This window comes from Sceloporus occidentalis, unplaced genomic scaffold, assembly GCF_023333645.1.
Source record: "Sceloporus occidentalis isolate IW3139 unplaced genomic scaffold, rSceOcc1.0.p SCAF_2, whole genome shotgun sequence".
Taxonomy (NCBI): Eukaryota; Metazoa; Chordata; class Lepidosauria; order Squamata; family Phrynosomatidae; genus Sceloporus; species Sceloporus occidentalis.
In genome coordinates, this window is record NW_028316982.1 from 163,993,300 (window position 1) to 164,013,072 (window position 19,773).

The 19,773-nt window shown below is 38.3% G+C and overlaps 1 protein-coding gene across 9 annotated transcripts in view; it reads left to right on the plus strand.

The window, feature by feature from the left end:
* Positions 1-19,773, plus strand: part of LOC149319213 (guanine nucleotide exchange factor DBS-like) — a 173,667-nt gene that overhangs the window by 96,903 nt on the left and 56,991 nt on the right. For all 9 annotated transcript variants that reach the window (XM_089511290.1, XM_089511291.1, XM_089511293.1 and 6 more), the window contains 2 exons: positions 3,659-3,742; positions 4,481-4,595. In XM_089511290.1, the coding sequence (XP_089367416.1) occupies positions 3,659-3,742; positions 4,481-4,595 (199 nt within the window). The remainder of the gene's footprint in view (positions 1-3,658; positions 3,743-4,480; positions 4,596-19,773) is intronic.

Genomic DNA, 19,773 nt, shown 5'->3' on the forward strand with positions numbered 1-19,773 from the left:
GCCCCATGGTTATTATTTGAGCTAATTCTGGGCATTGCCCACACTAGTCCTGAATGCAAGATCCAATTGACTCAGACTAATGCTTTCCGGGGGTACAAATGAGGAACAGACCTGAAATGAAACCTGTTCTTTCTTTTCTACTCCCAATATAACTCCTAACTATAAAAGAGTGTGGCTTGTCCCATAATTTTGGTATTGCCATTGCCAATTTGAAAGTCAGTGTGGTGTAGTGCTTTGAGCGATAGATGAAGATTTTGGGAGACCAGCTCTTCCATGGAAACTCACTGGGAGCCCTATAAGTCACACTCACTCTTTGAAGAAAGCAATAGCAAATCCGTTCTGAATAAATTTTGCTAAGGAAACCCCACAATAGGGTCAAGCATGGTGTAGTGATTTGAACACTAAACAACGGAGGCCAGGGTTCAAACCATGGAAACTATGGGTGACCTTGAACAAGTCATATTCTCTCACCATCAGACTAAGGCAATGGCAAACCTCCTCTGAACAAATCCTGCCAAGAAAACCCTGGGATAGGTTTGCCTTAGTAGCCATAAGTCACAAATGACTTGAAGGCACACAACAACATCAGGTCAAAAACAGCTTGAAGATACATAACATCATTTCTGACTGACACTTACTTGCCTTAGTGCTACAAACTTTGTTACTACTAATGAAATTCAATCACTGGTTGATGGGACTGTTTTAACTCACATGTACAATTTAGTAATTCAGATTTGGGGGAGGGTTGCCTATCTTTTATCTGTGACTGTAGATTATTAGTTAAACATACAGTTTTTTTCTGGGCATTGGATGCATTGGTACAGTAATTGGATGGGGTAAGCAAGGATGGGTTCTCTCCCCATCCAACAAGAAATAACATTAAGAGATCGGAGGGATACTCAAGATCCCAGCTTAGTTAAGGAGGACAAATTAGTAAATACTGAGGGTGCACAGCAGTCTTCTGGCAAAGTACTGTGGCCTAGGATGCCATTCCCACCAGTGTTATCCCTGTGCAAAGGCTTATATGATACAGTCAGCAATTGATCAGCATGTGGTCATATGGCTGTTTTCCTGCTGTTTACCACTGCAAGCTTACTGCAGTAAGTTGGAATTGTGTTTAACCCATTTCACCTGATGGATAATTTTGCTTCCCATACCTTGCTAAACCTTCTGTTGCAGATGCAAGGAATTCCACCCAGCTGAAAATTTGACCATGGTAAAAGCTTGTATAGGAGGCTCTTTGTAAACTCTGCAAAGGAAACAAGCCTATCTAACCAGTCCTTCATTTTTCAGAATTGCAGTTATTTACTGTTGTTAGTACTATTCGACACAGTTTTTGGTTTTATTACTAATGTATAGTATCCGTTTCATTAAAGTGTGTGTGTGCATGCGTGCATGTGCACGCGCCTTCAAATCACCTGTCAACTGCATATATTTCATAGGGTTTTCTTAGGCAAGGAATCAGAAGTGAAATATTTGCAAAGTGTATTAGATTTCAAGGCTGCAGATCTGAGTTAAGCAATAGAAAATACATTTCTATACTGCTTATCATTGCACATAAGCACTCCCTAAGTGGTTTATAATGTATAGCTGATTGTCCCCAACACGCTGGGTGCTCATTTTAGTGGCCTCAGAAGGATGCCAAGCCGAGTTGATCTTGAGCCCCTGGCTGGTATTGAACTCACAACCTTGTGGTTTATGAGTGAGTGGTTGCAGTACAGGCATTTAACCACTGCACCACCAGGGCTCTGAATCAGATCGTTAACCTGTCTTACTCTGAACTGACTGCACAAAATAATAGAAGCTCTCTTGGGGCATTCCCATCCTTAACTGAAGTTGCTAGGAATTGAGCCTGTGATCTTTTGCATGCAAAATACACTCTACATAAGATACTGTTTCCATTGAAGAAATCAATAGTACCCTGAATTATACTATCATGTATAATGGACATAAGTGTCTATTTTGTTGCATGTACATATAACCAACCCTGATAGATACCAAGGATGTTAGTGAGTACACGTCGTAAAAGATACATATGAAAATATATGTATTATGAATATGATATCGTAGGAAATTTTGTGGGAAGTGGTGCTGTCCATGGTACTCCCATAAAGAAAGCTTTGTGAAAATGAGCTACTCAACTACTTTTAGGCAACGCTCTCTGTTTTAAACCTCCTCCTCTAGTAGTTTTCAGTCTCAACTTGAAGCTGTCACTTGTACTTTTAACCCTCAGATTTAGTAGTATGTATTGATGTGCAGTGCTAAAACTGGTTAAAATGTGTTATTTGTTTCATGTTCATTATATCTTACACAGAAGTAGGCAAGCTCAGTCCTGATTCCAAATATGCCTCCCCAGTCTGTTTTTGCAGCTCTTGATTCCATGTACCAACCTTTTTGTGGTCCAAAAGCAGAGTGAGATGCATCCTGGAAACATCCAGGAGGGGCAGTTCACCTTATACACAGAATGCAAGCTCTTCTTAACATAAAAAAATAGCAATTTTTCAAAACCAGAAGGGGACTTCTGCACACTTCCACATTTTGTGGAAGGGGGCATTTTTGCAGAGTGTGCAGCCCCTAATGGATCCCAAGGCAGGAAACTGCTTATGGATAGTTGCCCATTTCTGGCTAATTATTTTGTGTTAATAGAGAAGAGGGTTCAGGGGAAAATATATAGTGTGCCAATACTTTCATTTGCACATAGGTTAATGAAAACACACATAGGATAAATGTCACAACTCTCCAGTAGGCAGGTCATATGTGCCACACATCATGTGCCAGGTGCACACAGTGGCTTTTCACCTTTCTGTTTGTGGAGGCAGCCCCAGATTCTAACATCAAAGTCCCCTAGGAGACAAGGTTTCTCAAGCACTGCACCCTGGCTGTCTGCCAGGGAAAAAAATACAGAGACACACCATGCCCGTGGGTACATAGACGTGTTTTATAGAAATAAATATAGGGATGCCCAAACGCAGCTCTCTCCTTTGTTAAAACGTGAATTCTAGTAGTGGTCAATAGAAAACATGTATCTTTATCTGTGTGTATTTTCTGAGGTGCCATACTACTGTGAAAGGCAAATGATAATGCCATATCAGTATTAATTCACCAGGTAACACTTACTGATACCAAACAAAAATGTGTACAAAAGAGCTCAAATGCCCAGCTCTTGTTGGTAATCCCAGGTAGAGTAGACCCATAGAATTGAGGAGATTTCCATAAGTGCCAGCTCAGTTGGTTTAGTTGGGCTCCTCCCATAGGAACTATCAGTAGGATTCAGATAAGAATGTTATACTACTTATTGAAAAGCATTATCTATTGACCTATCTGCTACACTGAAGGTGAAACTTTGTGAATTTATGGGGATATTCTGTGAGAACAGTGCTCTGATTTTTAGATCTCAGCTGCTTACTAAAGGTTATCTCACAATCTGAACCTAAGGTAGAAACAATTATATTTTCCTCAGCATTGCAGCCTTTTATTTATAAATATATACTTTTACTATTTTTGACTTTAATCTTCACAGCTTCAGTGTTTACTTTTAATTGGTTTTATGACCAGTTTTTAAATGGATGCTGAGCACAATTGTGAAAAGGCATGATAAAAAAAACACCAAATGTTTCTGTATAAAATTACATATTGCTTTTCTTGGGATTTGTTTCAGATGAAATCATGCATCAAGATATTGTTCCCCTCTGTGCTGAAGATATTGAGGTCCAGTTGAGAAAAAAGTTTGCCTTTCTGTCAGGTGAGAAACTGAATGCTCCTGATAGATTTTTTTAGAAACATGTTGAATTATTAACTTGTAGTCATTCTTTATTAATGCCTTCTAAAATATGTATTTCATTTACTTTTTACATGTTGTTCTGTGTCTGGGAAACCTCAGTATACAAAATGAATGTTGTACAAAGACTAGTATCCAGAGGTGTCATTCCATCAGCACATTTGTGTGACACAGAACTCTGGAGGAGCCCACTTACCCACCCCTGATCTATGCCATAAAATTAACTAATTAAGAAATGCAAGGTTTTTGTTGTTGCAAAATTATATCCAGGCAGGTTTTTTTTTTTTAAAGGTTGTTGTTGTTTTTAATTTGAGAGATGGAGCATTCTTTGCCAGTGGTGTATTGTAAACTCTTCCTTCCTCCTACCCTCCTTCAACCTATACTCATAGATGTTCTTATTCCATTTTATCATCATTAGTATTATAAGGAGAGTTAAAGTCTTTTGAGTATTTGTAACTTACTAGCCAAAATAGTATGGCTATACAATCCCTGCAAGCATACACTCACAGACACATGAGGAAGACAGTGGTAAATGTGTGAAAATATTAAATATGTTGCAATAGACAAAATGTGTCGGGGGCTGCTCCCTAAGAAGACGAGGGCTGGAAATAATTGTTCTCATGTTAATACCTTGATTAAGTTTGTTTTGGGTATCAAATGGTGAATAGGTAATATTATGGTGTGGGTTTTTTTCCTTCTTAGGTGGGCGAGGAAAGGATGGTTGTCCCGTCATCACATTTCCAGAATATTCAACATTTAGTGAAATTCCAGAAAATGATTTTCAGAATGTCTTGACATACCTCACTAATATCCCCAGGTAAGGCCTGTGCACAAGGAAATAATAATGCTTACCAAATTAATGTTAATGCTTGCTTTCTTGCATTACACACGAGAGGGAGTGTTCAGGATGTTATAAACAGTTAAGGGAGGGAGCATTGTAAAATGTAAGCAAACAGTTTTTCAGCTACACTTCACCTGACAAAGGGTACAACTGAACAGCACTGGCAGAAACCTATGTTAATGTTGTGAAAATTCCCCAGTGCTGTTAAATTGCTTTGTCCTGTGCTATTACTGCCAAATGAAAAGCAAAACAAGGTTTGAGGATGGTGTGTTAGAAAACAAGAACATAACACCTTCTCCTTCACCCTTCCTGTAAGGTAAAGGAAAATCGTAATTGGGTCAAAATATTCTTTTAAGTTTTTTGAATATTTTATCTATTTTTCTGTGCATTGCCATTCAATGATAAAATTGTTGTGCAGCATACAATTGTATTTGTTTAAATGGTTCAGTGATGAAAATGAACAGGCAAACATCTGGACAAATTACAGCTTTGGATAATTACAGATCCTGGCAAAATATTCTTCCTCAAACAAAACTCTGACATATGTGTGCTACAAAATCCCATGTAAATTTTTGATTTTATTTTGAAATGCACAGTACCAACAAACAGGACTGAACACCACTTTTGGTATGTTTTCAGTTTTTATAATGGCATTGCTGTAATTTGTCCAGAGGATTTTATGTGTATCCACTATAACTAATGTGGTATGAATTCTACTTCATATTTAGATACTAAAATACAAAATATCGTTTAAGACCCTTGGAGGACTTTACAACATGTTATGAGAGTTCTAGAAAAATAGATCACATCTTCCCACAAGGGAAGTTTCAGGTATGAATTATTCCTAGTCTAGTTGGTGTTAAAGCATTATTAGGAAACTGTTTGTGGGAATCAGCTTCTCATTTAATTTAAACATTGAACCATAGGTTCCCAAAGAACTGCACCCTTGTTAAAAACAAATGGATCACACAGGATGATAGTTCAAACAGCTGCTTAAAGCAATGCCTGTGCAGCTGCTACATATAGCATCCCTCATACTGTGATTCTAGCCCACACCTAACTTAGAAAAAATACCAAGTGACTGTAGTGTCCAACTTTAATAAGGAAATGTTTCTTTGCAAAAGTCATTGCTGTTAAAGGGTCTTGTATGTTTGTGAACACCTTGATATAGACAATTTTAAGACTGTCTGCCTTTTAGTAGACTTATTTGCTTTGGCATGTCAGTAGGTGTAGTCCTTTGTATTCCCTTGTAATATCTGTTCTCATACACTTTAAAAGCCTGTATTTCCAAATCTTTCTAGTATAGGAGGACATTGAACTGTTTAACTGTGTGCTAGTACCTAACGTGGTGTCTGCCCTGAGTAAACACTGTTGTATAAATTAGTCATACTGGAGACTACAAGACTTTCTGTATATAGCCTGTTTCCATTCCTAGATGAATCCTGTTGCATGTTACTTTTTCAAAAATCAGGAAGTGTAAATTGTTTTTGAAAAAAGATACTATGTAGGATAACCTACTTAATACATAGGAAATATCTTAATAGCTAGAACAAGATTGGAAAACCTGTTGTCTTCTAGATGTTGAAAAAAAAAATACCAGTCTCATGATGCCTCAGTAATACTCTACCTGACTGAGGCTGATAGGAACCGAAGTCAAACAACATCGGCATAGGCACAAATTCCTCAGCCCTTTGTAATACTTCAGTCAGCAGCTAAAATATTACCTGCTGAACTAAATACAGGTCTACCCCCACTTCAGAAAAAAAAACCCAAACACTTTCAGAACTGCTGGATTGGAAGAATGGCTGAAGGTAATAAACAGTAACAGCAAGGGTCAGAAGAAGAGTGGCACTACATCTAACTGCCCCCTGACAGACATCTTCCAATAAAGTGGAGAACCCACTGGAAGAAATCTTTCTGTAGAACTTTGCCAATGTTAAAACCAATTGAAAGCTTTAATTACAAGGTTTCTCATTCACAGGGTCACCATAAATGGAAACCAACTTAGTAGCAATTAGCACTTTCCATGAAAGGAGTGATTGCATCTTTCCTGGATGTAATGTCCTGGGTCTAGGAAAAGAAACATTCGTTTTTTGGGATACAACTCCCAGCTGAGGTTTCTGAGAGTTGTTGTCAAAAAAGTAAGGTTTCAAATCTCCAGACTGGTGTAAAACATACTAGGGGCCTTGACAGACTGGGGATAAATGCCAGTCTGGGGGCAGAGTGGGGGTGTGGGGTCCACACAACGCACACCTTGATGCTGCCCTGACACCACTGTCATGCCATGAGCCCAACCACATGACGGGCAGCGTCACGGTGCTCCTCTGATGCTGCGTCCAGTTGATGCAGCGCCAAAGAGCACCAAAAAGCCATGGCACCAGCGGTTATGACGCTCTCTCCACAGTGCAAAAAGGTGCCACTTTTTGCAGCTCTTTTTTGCACTGAAGAAAGGCCAGATCAGAGGAATGGTGTGTAGTTGCAGTGGCCCTGATCCAGAGAAGAAAGAGGTGGCTGCAGGCCATCCCTTAGCAGAGGTCTGTTCAGCCCCTAGTTCTGGTAAATGTACAGGATTTGGAACCCTGATACATTTAGAATATTGTGAAATGGGAGCACATAAGAGGCTAAGACACATTAAACATGAACACTGGTGATACATGTGTGGTAAGTATATACTGTATGTACAGGTTGAGTTTTTCTTATCCGAAATGCTCAGGACCAGAAGTGTTTTGGATTTCAGTTTTGTTATGTTTTGCTTTGTTTGGATTTTGGAATACCTGTATATGTACATAATGAAATACCTTGATGGGACCCAAGTCTAATCACAATATTCTTTAATGTTTCATGTACACCTTATATGTATTGGTTGTTGTTGTGTTCTTCCAAGTCATTTTTTTACGTATAGTAACTAACCCTAAGGTGAACCTATGATATGGTTCTATTGGCAATTTTTTTCTGAGGAAGGTTGCTATTGCCATCCTCTGAGGCTGAAAGAGTATAACTTGCCTAAGGTCACCCAGTGGGTTTTTATGCTTAAGCAAGGAATTAAACCCTGGTCTCCAGATTTGTAGTCCAACACTCAAACTATTACACCACATGGCTCATCCTATTTATACACATAGCCAGCCTAATGTAATTTATACTGTATTTTAATAATTTTGGGCATGAAACAAAACTTGTGTGCAGTGAACTTTCAGAAAGAAAAAGAACAATTATCTCAGCCACTTATGAAAAAAGTTTTGGTTTTGGGAATATTTCAGATTTTGGAATTCCGGATAAGGTAGACTCAACCTGTAATGCTTTGCTTACAAGGCTGCCTTCCACCCTTGAGTTCAGATTCTCTTTTCTTTCTGTACTCTGTTTTCCATTTTTATTACATGAAGTCTACCAACAGTTATCCATCAAACAGAACAGAAGATATAGCTGAAAATGTAGCTATAGTGTCCTGTGCAGGAAATTGTGTAAACCAAACTAAAGAATGATATTAGGCATCTGTATTCTATGCACTAAAAACTGCTTAATGGCACTTTTAGAGCAAGGTTAAGGAAAATGTGTGTGCATGTGTGTGTGTAGGTTTGTTTACAAAATGTAAATGGGTAGACTTGTTCATACTGTATCAGAAAAAGTTTTACAAAAAAAAGGAGGGGAGTTATTAACATCAAATCCAATTACCATAAAATAGCATTTTCTATATTTCTGTGTGTGTGTGTGTGTGTGTGTGTATGGATGCATCTACACTGTAGAAATAATGCAGTTTGATACCACTTTAAGTGTGCAGCTCCATCTGATGTAACCCTTTCATTTGTAGTTTTACAAGGTCTTTAAGCTTTTCTACCAAAGAGTGTTGGTGCCTCACAAAACTACAAATCCCAGAATTCTGTAGGATGGAGCCATGGCAGTTAAAGTGATTTAAAACTGCTTTATTTCTACAGTGTAAATGCAGCCTCTCTCCACCACTGAACAATCCAATATAATTCTGCTTTAATATTTGCTTTTGTGAGGCTGATGTGTGTGAGAATAGAAAATTATTTCCACAATTGGTTGATGTAACAAACAAAGAAAAACCACATAAAAGAACATAGCCATTATTGATATATAAAAGGATGCATCACTTTTGGAAGTACTTCTTTCATAGTGTGGTTATGTTTCTATATGCCTAGTGTCACCTCTTGTTTACTTTTGGAAGCCCACAAACAGGTTATGCAGCAGTAGCCCTCTCCTGCTTTTGTTCTCCAGGATTTAGCATTCAGAGACAGAATCTTACTCTTAAGAGTGAATATAATTACATGCTGAAGAGTGGGTAGGAGGATGCTCTGGGTAATCTTCCAAGTTCTGTTTGAGGCATGCAATCTTTGAAAATTTAAGAGCTTGCAACCATCATGACCAGTAGCCAGTAGCAAGTAACGTAGCATCAGCCTCCATTATTGTTGTTAACTGCCATCAAGTTGACTTCACCTTACAGTGAACCTATGACTGAGAGACTTTATTTTTTATACAAATTTATACATTACATCACCTTCTACAAATAAAAAGACTATGAAAACAATACACTGAAGAACTATACAAAAGAGATAAAAGAGTGACAGATCCATTCAAGGAAGAACCATATGAAGAGGAACCTCCAATTTTAAAAAGTGAAGTGGAAGCTGCACTCAGAGTGTTTGGGAGAAATAAATCACCAAGAACAGATGGCATACCAATTGAACTGCTTCAAGCTACAGAGACGGAATCTATTCTAACTGAAATAGCAAATAAAGGAAAATAAACAAATGGCACACAGATTAGAAATGCTTAATATACAGTACATTCTAATCCACAAAAAAGGGGACACCAAGGATTGACGTAACCACTGGACCATTGCATTATTCTCCCATGCAAGCAAAGTGATGCTCAAAATACTACAACAATGACAGTTACCATATATGGAACAAAAATACCACATATCCAAGTTGGGTTAAAGAAAGGACGCAGCATTAGCAATTGCAAACACATATTGGATAACTGAGTGCACCAAAGACTTTTGGAAGAAAATCAACCTATGCTTTACAGATTATAGCCAAGACTTGACAGTGTAGATCATGGAAAGCTGTGCATCGCTGTTTAAAAAATGAGTGTGCCACAACATTTAATTGCCCTTATGGATAACTTGCATTCAGGACAAGAGGCTACTATCAGGACAGAGTACAGAGAAACAAAAGGGTTTCCAATTGGCCATGGGGACAGGCAAGACTGCATTTTATCATCCTGTCCATTTAATATGTACCCTGAACATATCATACATAAAGCAGGACTAGACCCAGAGGAAGGAGGCAAGAAAATTGGATGAAAGAACAGCATCAGTTTAACATATGCAGAGGACACCATACTATTAGCAGAAAATAGCAAAGATTGGTAAAGATTACTGAAAAAAGATTACGAAAGTGCAAAGGCAGGTTTAATGTTCAACTGAACATTAACAAAACAAAAATAATAACCACTGTGATTTAAATAACTCCAAAGTAGATGTTGAAGACAATGTAATACAGTAGTTCAAGATTTTCCTTACCTTGGCTCAGTCATATATCAGAATGGAGAATGCAATCAAGAAATCAAAAGACTAGGACTACGAAGGGCAGCTATGAAAGAACTAGACAAGATCCTGAAGTGTCAAGATATACAGGTATCACTGAATACTAATGGTAGAATTGTCCCTGCCCTTGCATTTCCAGTTTCTATGTATTAAGAACACTAGATAGTGAAGAAAGCTGATAGGGAGAAAATCAGCTTATTTGAAATGTGATGCTGGAGAAGAGTTACATGGGATGCCATGGACAGCTAAAAAGACAAATAATTGGGTCCTAGAGCAAATCAGGCCTGAACTCTTCCAAGAAGCCAAGTTGATTAAACTGAAGCTGTTGTACAGTGGGTATATCATGAGTAGACATTACTCACTAGAAAAGACAATACTCACTAGAAAAGACAATAATGTCTGGTAAGGTGGCTCAAGTGGTTAAGACGCTGGCTCTGTTAATTGCAAGATTGGCAGGTTGGCAGTTCAAGGCCAGGATGTCACATGAAGGAGTGAGCTCCCATCACTAGTCCTAGCTTCTGCCAACCTAGCAGTTTAAAAGTATGCAAATGCAAGTAGATAAATGGGTACCACTTCAGTGGGAAAGTAAACAGTGTTCTATACAGTCATGCTAGCCACATGATCACAGAGTAGTCTATGACAATGCTGGATCTTTGGCTTAGTAATGGAGATGAGCACCACTCCATATGGTTGGACATGATTTGACAACCTTGTCAACAAGGAATACCTTTAACTTCATCGTAAACTAGAAGGCAGTAGACAAAGAAAACGACCACATTACAGGTGGATAGAATTAGTAATGGAAGCTACAACCCTGAATCTGCAAGACCTGAGCAGGACTGTTGGTGATAGGGCAACTTACGGTAGGTGTTTCTCATTCATAGGTTTGCCATAGGTTGAAATCAATTTAATGGCAATTAACAACAACAAGGGAACTCATGGGAGTTTCAAACATGGAAATTTCATCAGGAGTATCCTGGCTTGGATTTTGTGTGTGAAGACTCAAAAAGCTTATCACTTATATGCTATTTTTCTTTAAAAAAGAAAATCTGTTCAGTTTGCAGATTGGCATGCATACCATGCTGGTTTGCAGACAAGAAATAAATTGGATAATTTTAAACATACAGTTTATACACACACACACACACACACACACACACACACACATATATATATACACACTTCCAAATAAATTAGCACTAGACAAATCATAATATTAGATCAGAATTAGATCAAACAAGGACAACCAGTGTTTCTGATAATGTATTTCTAATCTAATCTTCTCTAATCTGTGAGTTATACAGTATTCTGAGTTCACTTTTTACAAGAACCACTAGAGGCTGCTAAAGGATGTAGAATAACAACATTACGATTGATGTTCTTTGGCACACTGAGTCATTTGTTGCATTCATTGTAAAATGAGCTCTTCTTTTGGGGAAGTAAGGCATGAAACTGAATAGGACAAGGCATGAGAAATGTTCTTGTTTCATACTCCTCCTTTGAACCTAAAATAGAAGAGAATATTACTTGAGAGTTTTTTCCAACAAGCATACAAGTGTGTCTGATAATTTAACTTGCTGAATTGTTGTTCGGTGTTCTACTGTGGAAATTATTCCAAACTTCTATGAATTTTACAAGGTAAATTGGGACTTACAGAGAATTATGTTTGTAGTTTTCTTACTGGGCATGGATTACTGGGTATGAATTATAGCACGTAGTATTGTGAAACCATATTGTTACCTCTCCCATCCATTACTGATCATAACAACAAAATAGTTACTATAGAACAGCATAAAATGAAACGAAATAAAAATCTACAAGAGAGGGCAAGGCATTATATAGTAAAATATCATATAAAGGTGTACCTTCATTAACGGAGTAGATGTTTTCTTGGAAATTACTTCTTTTAACAAAATTTGGTTCCAGAAGCAAAAATAACATATAAAGAATAGGGATAGGTTCCAACACAACAGAAAAAGAAGAGCAGTTCAATAAACCTTTCATTCAGTAACAATATGAACATATGAAATGGAACAAGCAGATCAGATAAGCCTTGCAGTAATAAAAAAAAAAAACATGTTGAACCTTCTAGAGATCACTTGAAAGCTTCTACAAAATACATTCAGAAATATTTTATTTCTTTCACCAACCTCCACTTTTCTTATAATTTCTGTGTTGGTGGCCAAACATATACAATCATGTTTTTACTGTGCTGTTTAGTCAGGCTTATCTGCTTTCCCTTTTACGCTCTGTTTTGCTGTTCACACATGCTCAGTAAGGAATTCTGGAGGCAGCTGCTGTTTACCTTGTCTGTTTGAGGCAGGCATGCAGAGCTACAGTATGGCTGGTTAAAGAAGAATTCAGTTGTTTCCCAGCTCAGGCTTTATGACATTGTGTACTGCAGACATGCTGCTGCAATCCAGCACTGAAGGGCCATGTTTCGCCTTCCATCATCCTCACCATGCTGATGCAGCTAAAAAACTTCCAGCTAGACAGAGCATGAGGAAGAAAAGGAGGGCTTGGTAAGTGTAACTCTCAAAGTCTAGTGGGACAGGGAACTCCCCAACTCTAGCACATTCCTACCCCGAACAATTTGCCTATGCTTAGAGACATAGTGTTCCCTTATATGCTGAAAGACATCTGTTTGTCCTAGCATTGTGCTTTCTCTCACCTCTGTATCTTGCACTCCAGTGCATTTGGTTTTGTGATTGGTCATCAGAAGTTAAACATGAGCTTCGTAGCAAGTCTAATTTGTAAAGAAATACTATTGAAGATGTACTCACAGCTGGAAATATGCAAACCTCTTAATGTCTAGTTTGTCTTCCATCTCCAAAAGGTAGGACTCAGAAAACTGAACTAGATGCTGCATTTAAAAAGAAAGGATAGTTTACAGTTCACTTGATTCTCAAAGAAGTACATGGTGATATTAAATAAATAAATAAATAGTATAAAAATAAATAAATATTCAGATCAGCTTGAGAGTTTTAACCCTCCTTTTTCCCAAGCTGTTTTTTTCCCTTCCCATTTTCCATCCCAGACATATGTGGGATAAAAAGGAGAGCTTCACAGGACAGGAGTTTCTTATGGGGAGTGAATAGCTGGAAGTTATGAGCCTCCTCCACTTTTAGCAGTAATCCTGATTTAATTAAGGACTATGTGGGCTTACATGAGAACTAAAAACTAAGTGATCCTAAACTGGTTCTATAAGCGGCTGGGATGGGTGGAGCTGGTGTCTGCCATCTCCTGGGTTCAGTCTGGATCTTGGAATTTTGTGAAAGGGAGAAAGAAGTAGAATAGTTTGGCAGTGAAACATACAGTATGGTTTCTGGCCATCTAGAGTTGCATCTACACTGCATACTTAATCAGTTTGACACCACTTTAACTGCCATGGCTCAGTGTTATGAAATTCTGGGATTCATAGTTTGGTGAAATATTTAAGCTTCTCTATCAGAGAACTCTGGTGCCACAACAAACTACAAATCCCAGGAGTCGATAGCAGGAAGCCATGGCAGTTAAAGTTATGTCAACCTGCATTAATTCTGCTGTGTGGATGCACCCTAGGAGAAAGAAGAGTAGGTGAAGGGAATGTGGTAGAGCTCAGGGGAAAATATTAGAAAGGATACTGTTCTGACTGGATGATCTGAGTGTGGTGAGCCGGCCTGTGTTTTACAACACCTTGGAAACCTTTTTTTCTGTTTTGAAAACAGATAGAGAACTGCCTGAATCTTTTTTTAAAAGGGATTTATTGGCATCAGATACTCAAGGACACACAGGCTTGTCCGTTTCAGAATCACATTTTTTCCCTCTTAGGATAATCTGGAGTGGGTTCTGAAGAAGAGATAACATGGGGGATTTAGGTAGGAGAGGCATGGATAAAATGATAGCTTTTTCTTGACAAATGACAACAGCTTTTCTGCTGTCCCTGTGCCACCACTACACACTGCTCCAGAAGTGCCTTCCGCTGACATAAAGGATTATTGCACGGATGTGGGGCACCAACAAGATCATTTAACATAGTACATAGTTGGAGTCTAAAACTGCTAGATTTTCATGCAGGAAAATGTTGGGTGGGGAGGGTTAAGGGGAAAACTGTGTATGTGTCTTGAGAGTTGTATTTGTATACAAACATCCTATACACTTCCTCACTCTCAAATGTCATTTCTGAGTGCATTTTTCCTGTCTCTCTTTGTTCTCTTTAAATACCAATGCTTTCTGTATGTTTGTTGCCAAATTCTACCCGTATCCCAACTTCAGTGACCCAAGCATGTAAGCCCTGAGGGACGAGTTGTTCCAAACAGGATTCTCCCCAGCTTTGGTTGGCTGGTAATTATATTCACTCAGGTTCTGCACAAAACAAAAATAAACAATTGAAACCTTTCAGTTTAATCGGAAACTAAACAGACAATCTGTTTTCCAATTTATTAAGAGCTGCTTCATAAGACTGCACACTAAATATAAAATACGCTGGTGCCTTCTGATCTCTCCCTTCCCTCTATCCCTGAAAAACATGTGTAACTAGTTAAACAGTGCAAATAACAAATTAACCAATCAAGCCTACAGGGCAATCCTGTACATATTTACTCAGATGCAAGTTCTCTTGTGTTAACTGGAGCTTACTCCAAGGTAAGCAAAGATACATTTCCAACCTACCAAAACAAAACAACAAAAAATGTTCATACATTTTCAAATAACTATATGGAAACAATTAAAATTAATTGTGTGTGTGTGTGTGTGTGTGTGTGTATGCTTTATATATTCCTTTATTTTTATTGAAATGATTAACAAATAGAACAATATATATCTCAAGAGCAATTGTTTTGGCTTCCACCTTCTTTAGCTGCCAAAGGCGAAACACCGTTCTTAGTGGATGATGTGGTGTTTGAGTTTTTAGTCTATGTATGTACATTCAAAAATTGCCCCTATTGTCAAAAATGCTTCTGTAGTCAGATAGAGACAATAACTTAATATCAGCCTACTCATACATTTTCTAATAATTATATGGACAATTAAATAATTCTATTAATCATATACACACACAGACAGAGAAAGAGAGAGAGAACAATTTATATATATATATATATATATATATATATATATATATATATATATTGTTCTTTGTATGTTCTGATACATACAATCACTAATAAGCATAGATTTTTTAAAAATATTAGGTTGAATAAATATACATATCTTTCTAAATATTATGTTTACTTATTCCTTTCTGGGATTTTTCTTTTCTGCTATTATCATGATAGTTATAAAGAGCTTGTATCCTCAGATATGGAAGTCTTCAGTTTGACCTCACACAGGAATAGAATATGGCTTCAAGATATTGTTGTTCTCTGTCTAAACAGCTAAATCTCATGATATTTTTATACAACGATGACAATAATGTTTACAAGAAGAGAACGATTCATACTGCTTGCTTTGGGGCTATAAAAGAGTAAGGTAAATGTGAACTGAAAGTTCTAGCACATAGCATACCAATTAATACAAGGTTGGGGATTTTATCAAAGAAAAGATATCTAAAGTTGTGAAAGGATTAGTGATGAAAACAGAATAATGATGTAGAATATAGGCTTCGAGAAACATGGGTACTTCTAATAAAAATTTCAAAACCATTTTAGAAAGCTGTCTTATCCTCAGATCAAACCATTGGCCGATCTAAGAAGCACATTATTAGTTATCCCAGGGGTTATATGACTGATGTGAAAATCCAGATGTTGCCCTACTAATGTGGATAGATTGAGGCTTTTTAGTTTAATCATTGTATCTGTCAGCAAATAGCAAGGCAGCACAGATGTGTCTCCACATATATATTGAAACATAGTTTTCAAATGGGAGGACTATAATAGGAAGCTCAGGTTTTCTCAACTCTGGATTGTTGATTTAAGAAAAGACATGTTTTGCAAGGTTTATCAAAAGTATTTAATCGTTTGCGGGGGGGGGGGCTCAAGAAGAAACAACTAGGAGGGAGAAAGGGGGGGACCATACTCATACCGGGGGAAAAATGCTGTATTTGACACATGATTTATATTGAATTTACCACCACCCATACCTTGGAGAATGCAATGATATTCAAAATGACTAACAGATCATTGCCTCTACACACCCTTTGGGAAAGTTACTTTCTAAAACCCCATGCATTATTAACTCCCACCCTTTCCCCTAAGTACATGAGATCATGTGTCAGTCTTCCAAACAAAAGGCAAATGATGCAATGTCCCCATAACCTCCAAATAAAAAGTTTGCTTAAGGAAAAGATTTCCAGTTTCTCTGTTATACTGTACAATTGGATGACTTGAATATTAGCTTCTGGTTCCCTAGCAACCTCTGACAGAACTTCAATGTTTTAAAGCTTATTGCTCTGCACCAGAACACATTCTGCATGGATAAAACTTTAACTGCCATGTAATATGTTGCTCAGGTTTATGGGGCTGCCACTTGGAAGTGGGATTAATCCATTTATTAATTACTCAGTAGAGTTATTCTCCTCAAGCATTGTAGATAAGTCTCTATCCCATATCAGAGTATGAATAATTCCATCTAACAGCATGTCCTCTGCTCCCAGTTTGAAATAAATGCTCACCTACACTGAATTTAACATTACATCCTGATGCTGACCAATATATGTTGGGAGGGAGGTGTGTGCCACCAGGGTGGGCAGAGTACAATCTATTCTACCTTATACATTTCCCTAGGATTTGAATGAGGGTCAGGCTAGAGCAAAAGATATATGTAATGAAAACCTGCTATTTCAGTGTTCAGCAGAGGAATAAATGTGACTTATGATTGTGAGATAGGGAAACTGGGCTCCTGGATATAGAATCATAGAATTGTAGAGTTGAAAGGGGCCACAAGGCCTATCTAATCCAACCTCATGCCATGCAGCAACACACAGCTAAAGCACTCCAGAAAGATTACCACCCAACCATCCCCCAAAGAGTGACAGTCCACCAGAAACTGATTCCAATGACGAGAACCCATTTCTTGTACTTTGGCTCCATTGGTATGTGTTCTAGTCTCTGGAGCAGCAGAATACAAGCTTGCTCCATCTTCTGTATGACATCCCTTCAGATATTTAAAGATGGCTGTCATGCCACCTCTCACTTTTCTTTTTTCCAAGTTAAACATACCCAGCTCCCTAAGTTGTTCCTGGTTAGATGTGGTGTCCAGACCTCTTATCGTCTTGTTCACTCTTCCCCAGACACATCTGGCTTGTCAATATCCTTATTACACAACAAATCCTCCCATATCTGTATATTCTGATGCATAATGGAAGCAGTTCCTAAGATATAGTAATAGTTACTTCTTTGATAGATCTGTTAAATTGCATGCTGTTAGTTTATGGAAAGTAGTTATCCAAATCAGAAACAGCCATAATACCTAAGAATTCCAGGTCAAGGAAGCTCTTCCTTTCCATTCACTGTTAGGAATTGACAGCTGCAAAAGGAGAGTTAGGCTTCAGGGCTGATTCTTGCTCTTCCTTCTGCATGCCAGGATTCTGTACCTAGTTTGGTGTAAGTCATAATTGTAATTTAAGATATTTGCAAACCAGCAAAGTATGCTGATACTGTTACTGACTGAGATCCTATCTCATGCTAGCAGAGCTTTAGGGGATTATCACACAGAATTTTCACAGAAAAGTGTTTTTTGCCAGTACTTACCACATGATGTCATAACCTTCCTGCTGTTGCCTTGCATTCAGCTTGTTACTGTAGTGAACCTTTGCATTGATGAGCAAAACTTACCAATAGGCTCTCAATCTCACTTTTGTTCCATTTTTGCCTTATAGAAGGTCCTTTCTCTGCAGTTCCACTTCTCAGGTAGTCATGTGGTATGAATGGGTGTGATTCTGCTCCTCTCCCCCTCCCCCTTTCAACAATAACAGGTGCCAGTACCTTCCCAAAGCTATTCACACAGCAGCTGTTTTCAGGAGGTGAACACTTTCTCCCCAATCCTAGGTGTGAATGTGCACACAGCTTTGGGAGGGAGCAGGAGCAGCGACCCCTGCTATCAAAACCTTCCCGAAGCCAGCTGGTGTGTGCACATTCACACAGCAGCCAGCTTTGGCAGTTGGTTGGCTGCCACAACCACTTATTCCCTGCCTTTCTCCAGAAAGCCTCATTTGGCAATGCGGAAAGCAGATTATGTGAGCATGGACCACCAAAGTCCTGATGTGGGGGAAAGTGTAACAATTATGCCAAATCGGTATGCTTCTATTCTTAAACTAGTGGGATTGTGGCAGGACAACAGGCTGGTGTGATAATGTCCTTAAATTTCCCCTAGTATACTTATGGGAGGTGATGGATGCTGCTTCCCCAGTGTTCAAGGACAGCAAGGGAGCTCCCACATGCAGTTCTCTTTCCCTGATCACTATTTGGCTGCGGAGGGTGCACCAGGGCTCATGCCAGCCCTGGTGCAACCTCTACATCACCCCCACCCACTGCTCCTCCCTCTCTCAGTACTCAAGAAATGTCTGGCATAAACCCAAGTGCACCCCTGTTGTGGTCAGTGGCCAGGGAGATATTACTGTGCACAGTTGTCCTCCCACTATTGCTAAATAATAGATGGGTCTACTTGTGGAAGGAGGCACCAAAGAAATCTTTTTGCATGGTAAACAAAAAATTACTTGAGCATAACCCCCATTAAACCTGTGTATGGTAGCAGCAAGATGTCAGCCTTTAATTTTATTTATTTTATAAGGAATATTTTGCTTCACTTTCTAAAGTATTTTGATGGCTTGCTTTGCCAGTGCTTTTCAGCCTTGATTTGCAAGCTAGATGCAGCCTATATTTTGCTAGGGTTTTTAGGGTTCTTCTTTGCTTTTTCATTGCTTGAACTAATTTCTGAACCAGCTCAATATAGATACTAATGTAATACAGTATATTCTTGCTATTTAGGTTTTCATGGGTGTGTGTGTGTGTGTGCTTACCTTTCCTTTTGGCTGTATCTGGTGCTTTAATATGATATTGCTGATACTGCACACTTTTAGCTTAATGTTACCCACTGCAGTAGTACTTGGGCATATGATGAAATGACCGTGTAAATAAATGTAGAGGTTAAGCACAGGTTTGCACTGTGGGAATGATAATAAGTCAATGGTTTTAATGTCCCGTGTAGTTATTTAGAATGGGCATTGTGAACCATTTTTACAATCCCAATATAATTTGGCCTGAAATAACCTAAAACATCAAATGCTGTTTTAGAAACTAGAGACTGAGGTAGAATCCTGATATTATGTGGCCAATAGTGCAATGCATATATCTCTATGTGAACTGCTAAAAGCACATGGAGAGTGTACACATGCACCCATATGTACAGATACAGATACAGACACATATTTACTATACCAAATATCCAGAAATCCCTGCACCATTTCTGTATTAACATAATCTTTAGTTTTGTTTACTGTATTATCAAGTGGGTTGGAATAATCTGTTCAAATATCACAAAGCAATTAGAAATTCAAGTCATTCTGAGTTATGGTTCCCTGTCATTTCCATTACATTGCAATTGGCTATCAGTCAGCTGCTGGCATTACACAATTGGCTTGTATAAAACAAGAGTGGATCTTTTTATTTGTAC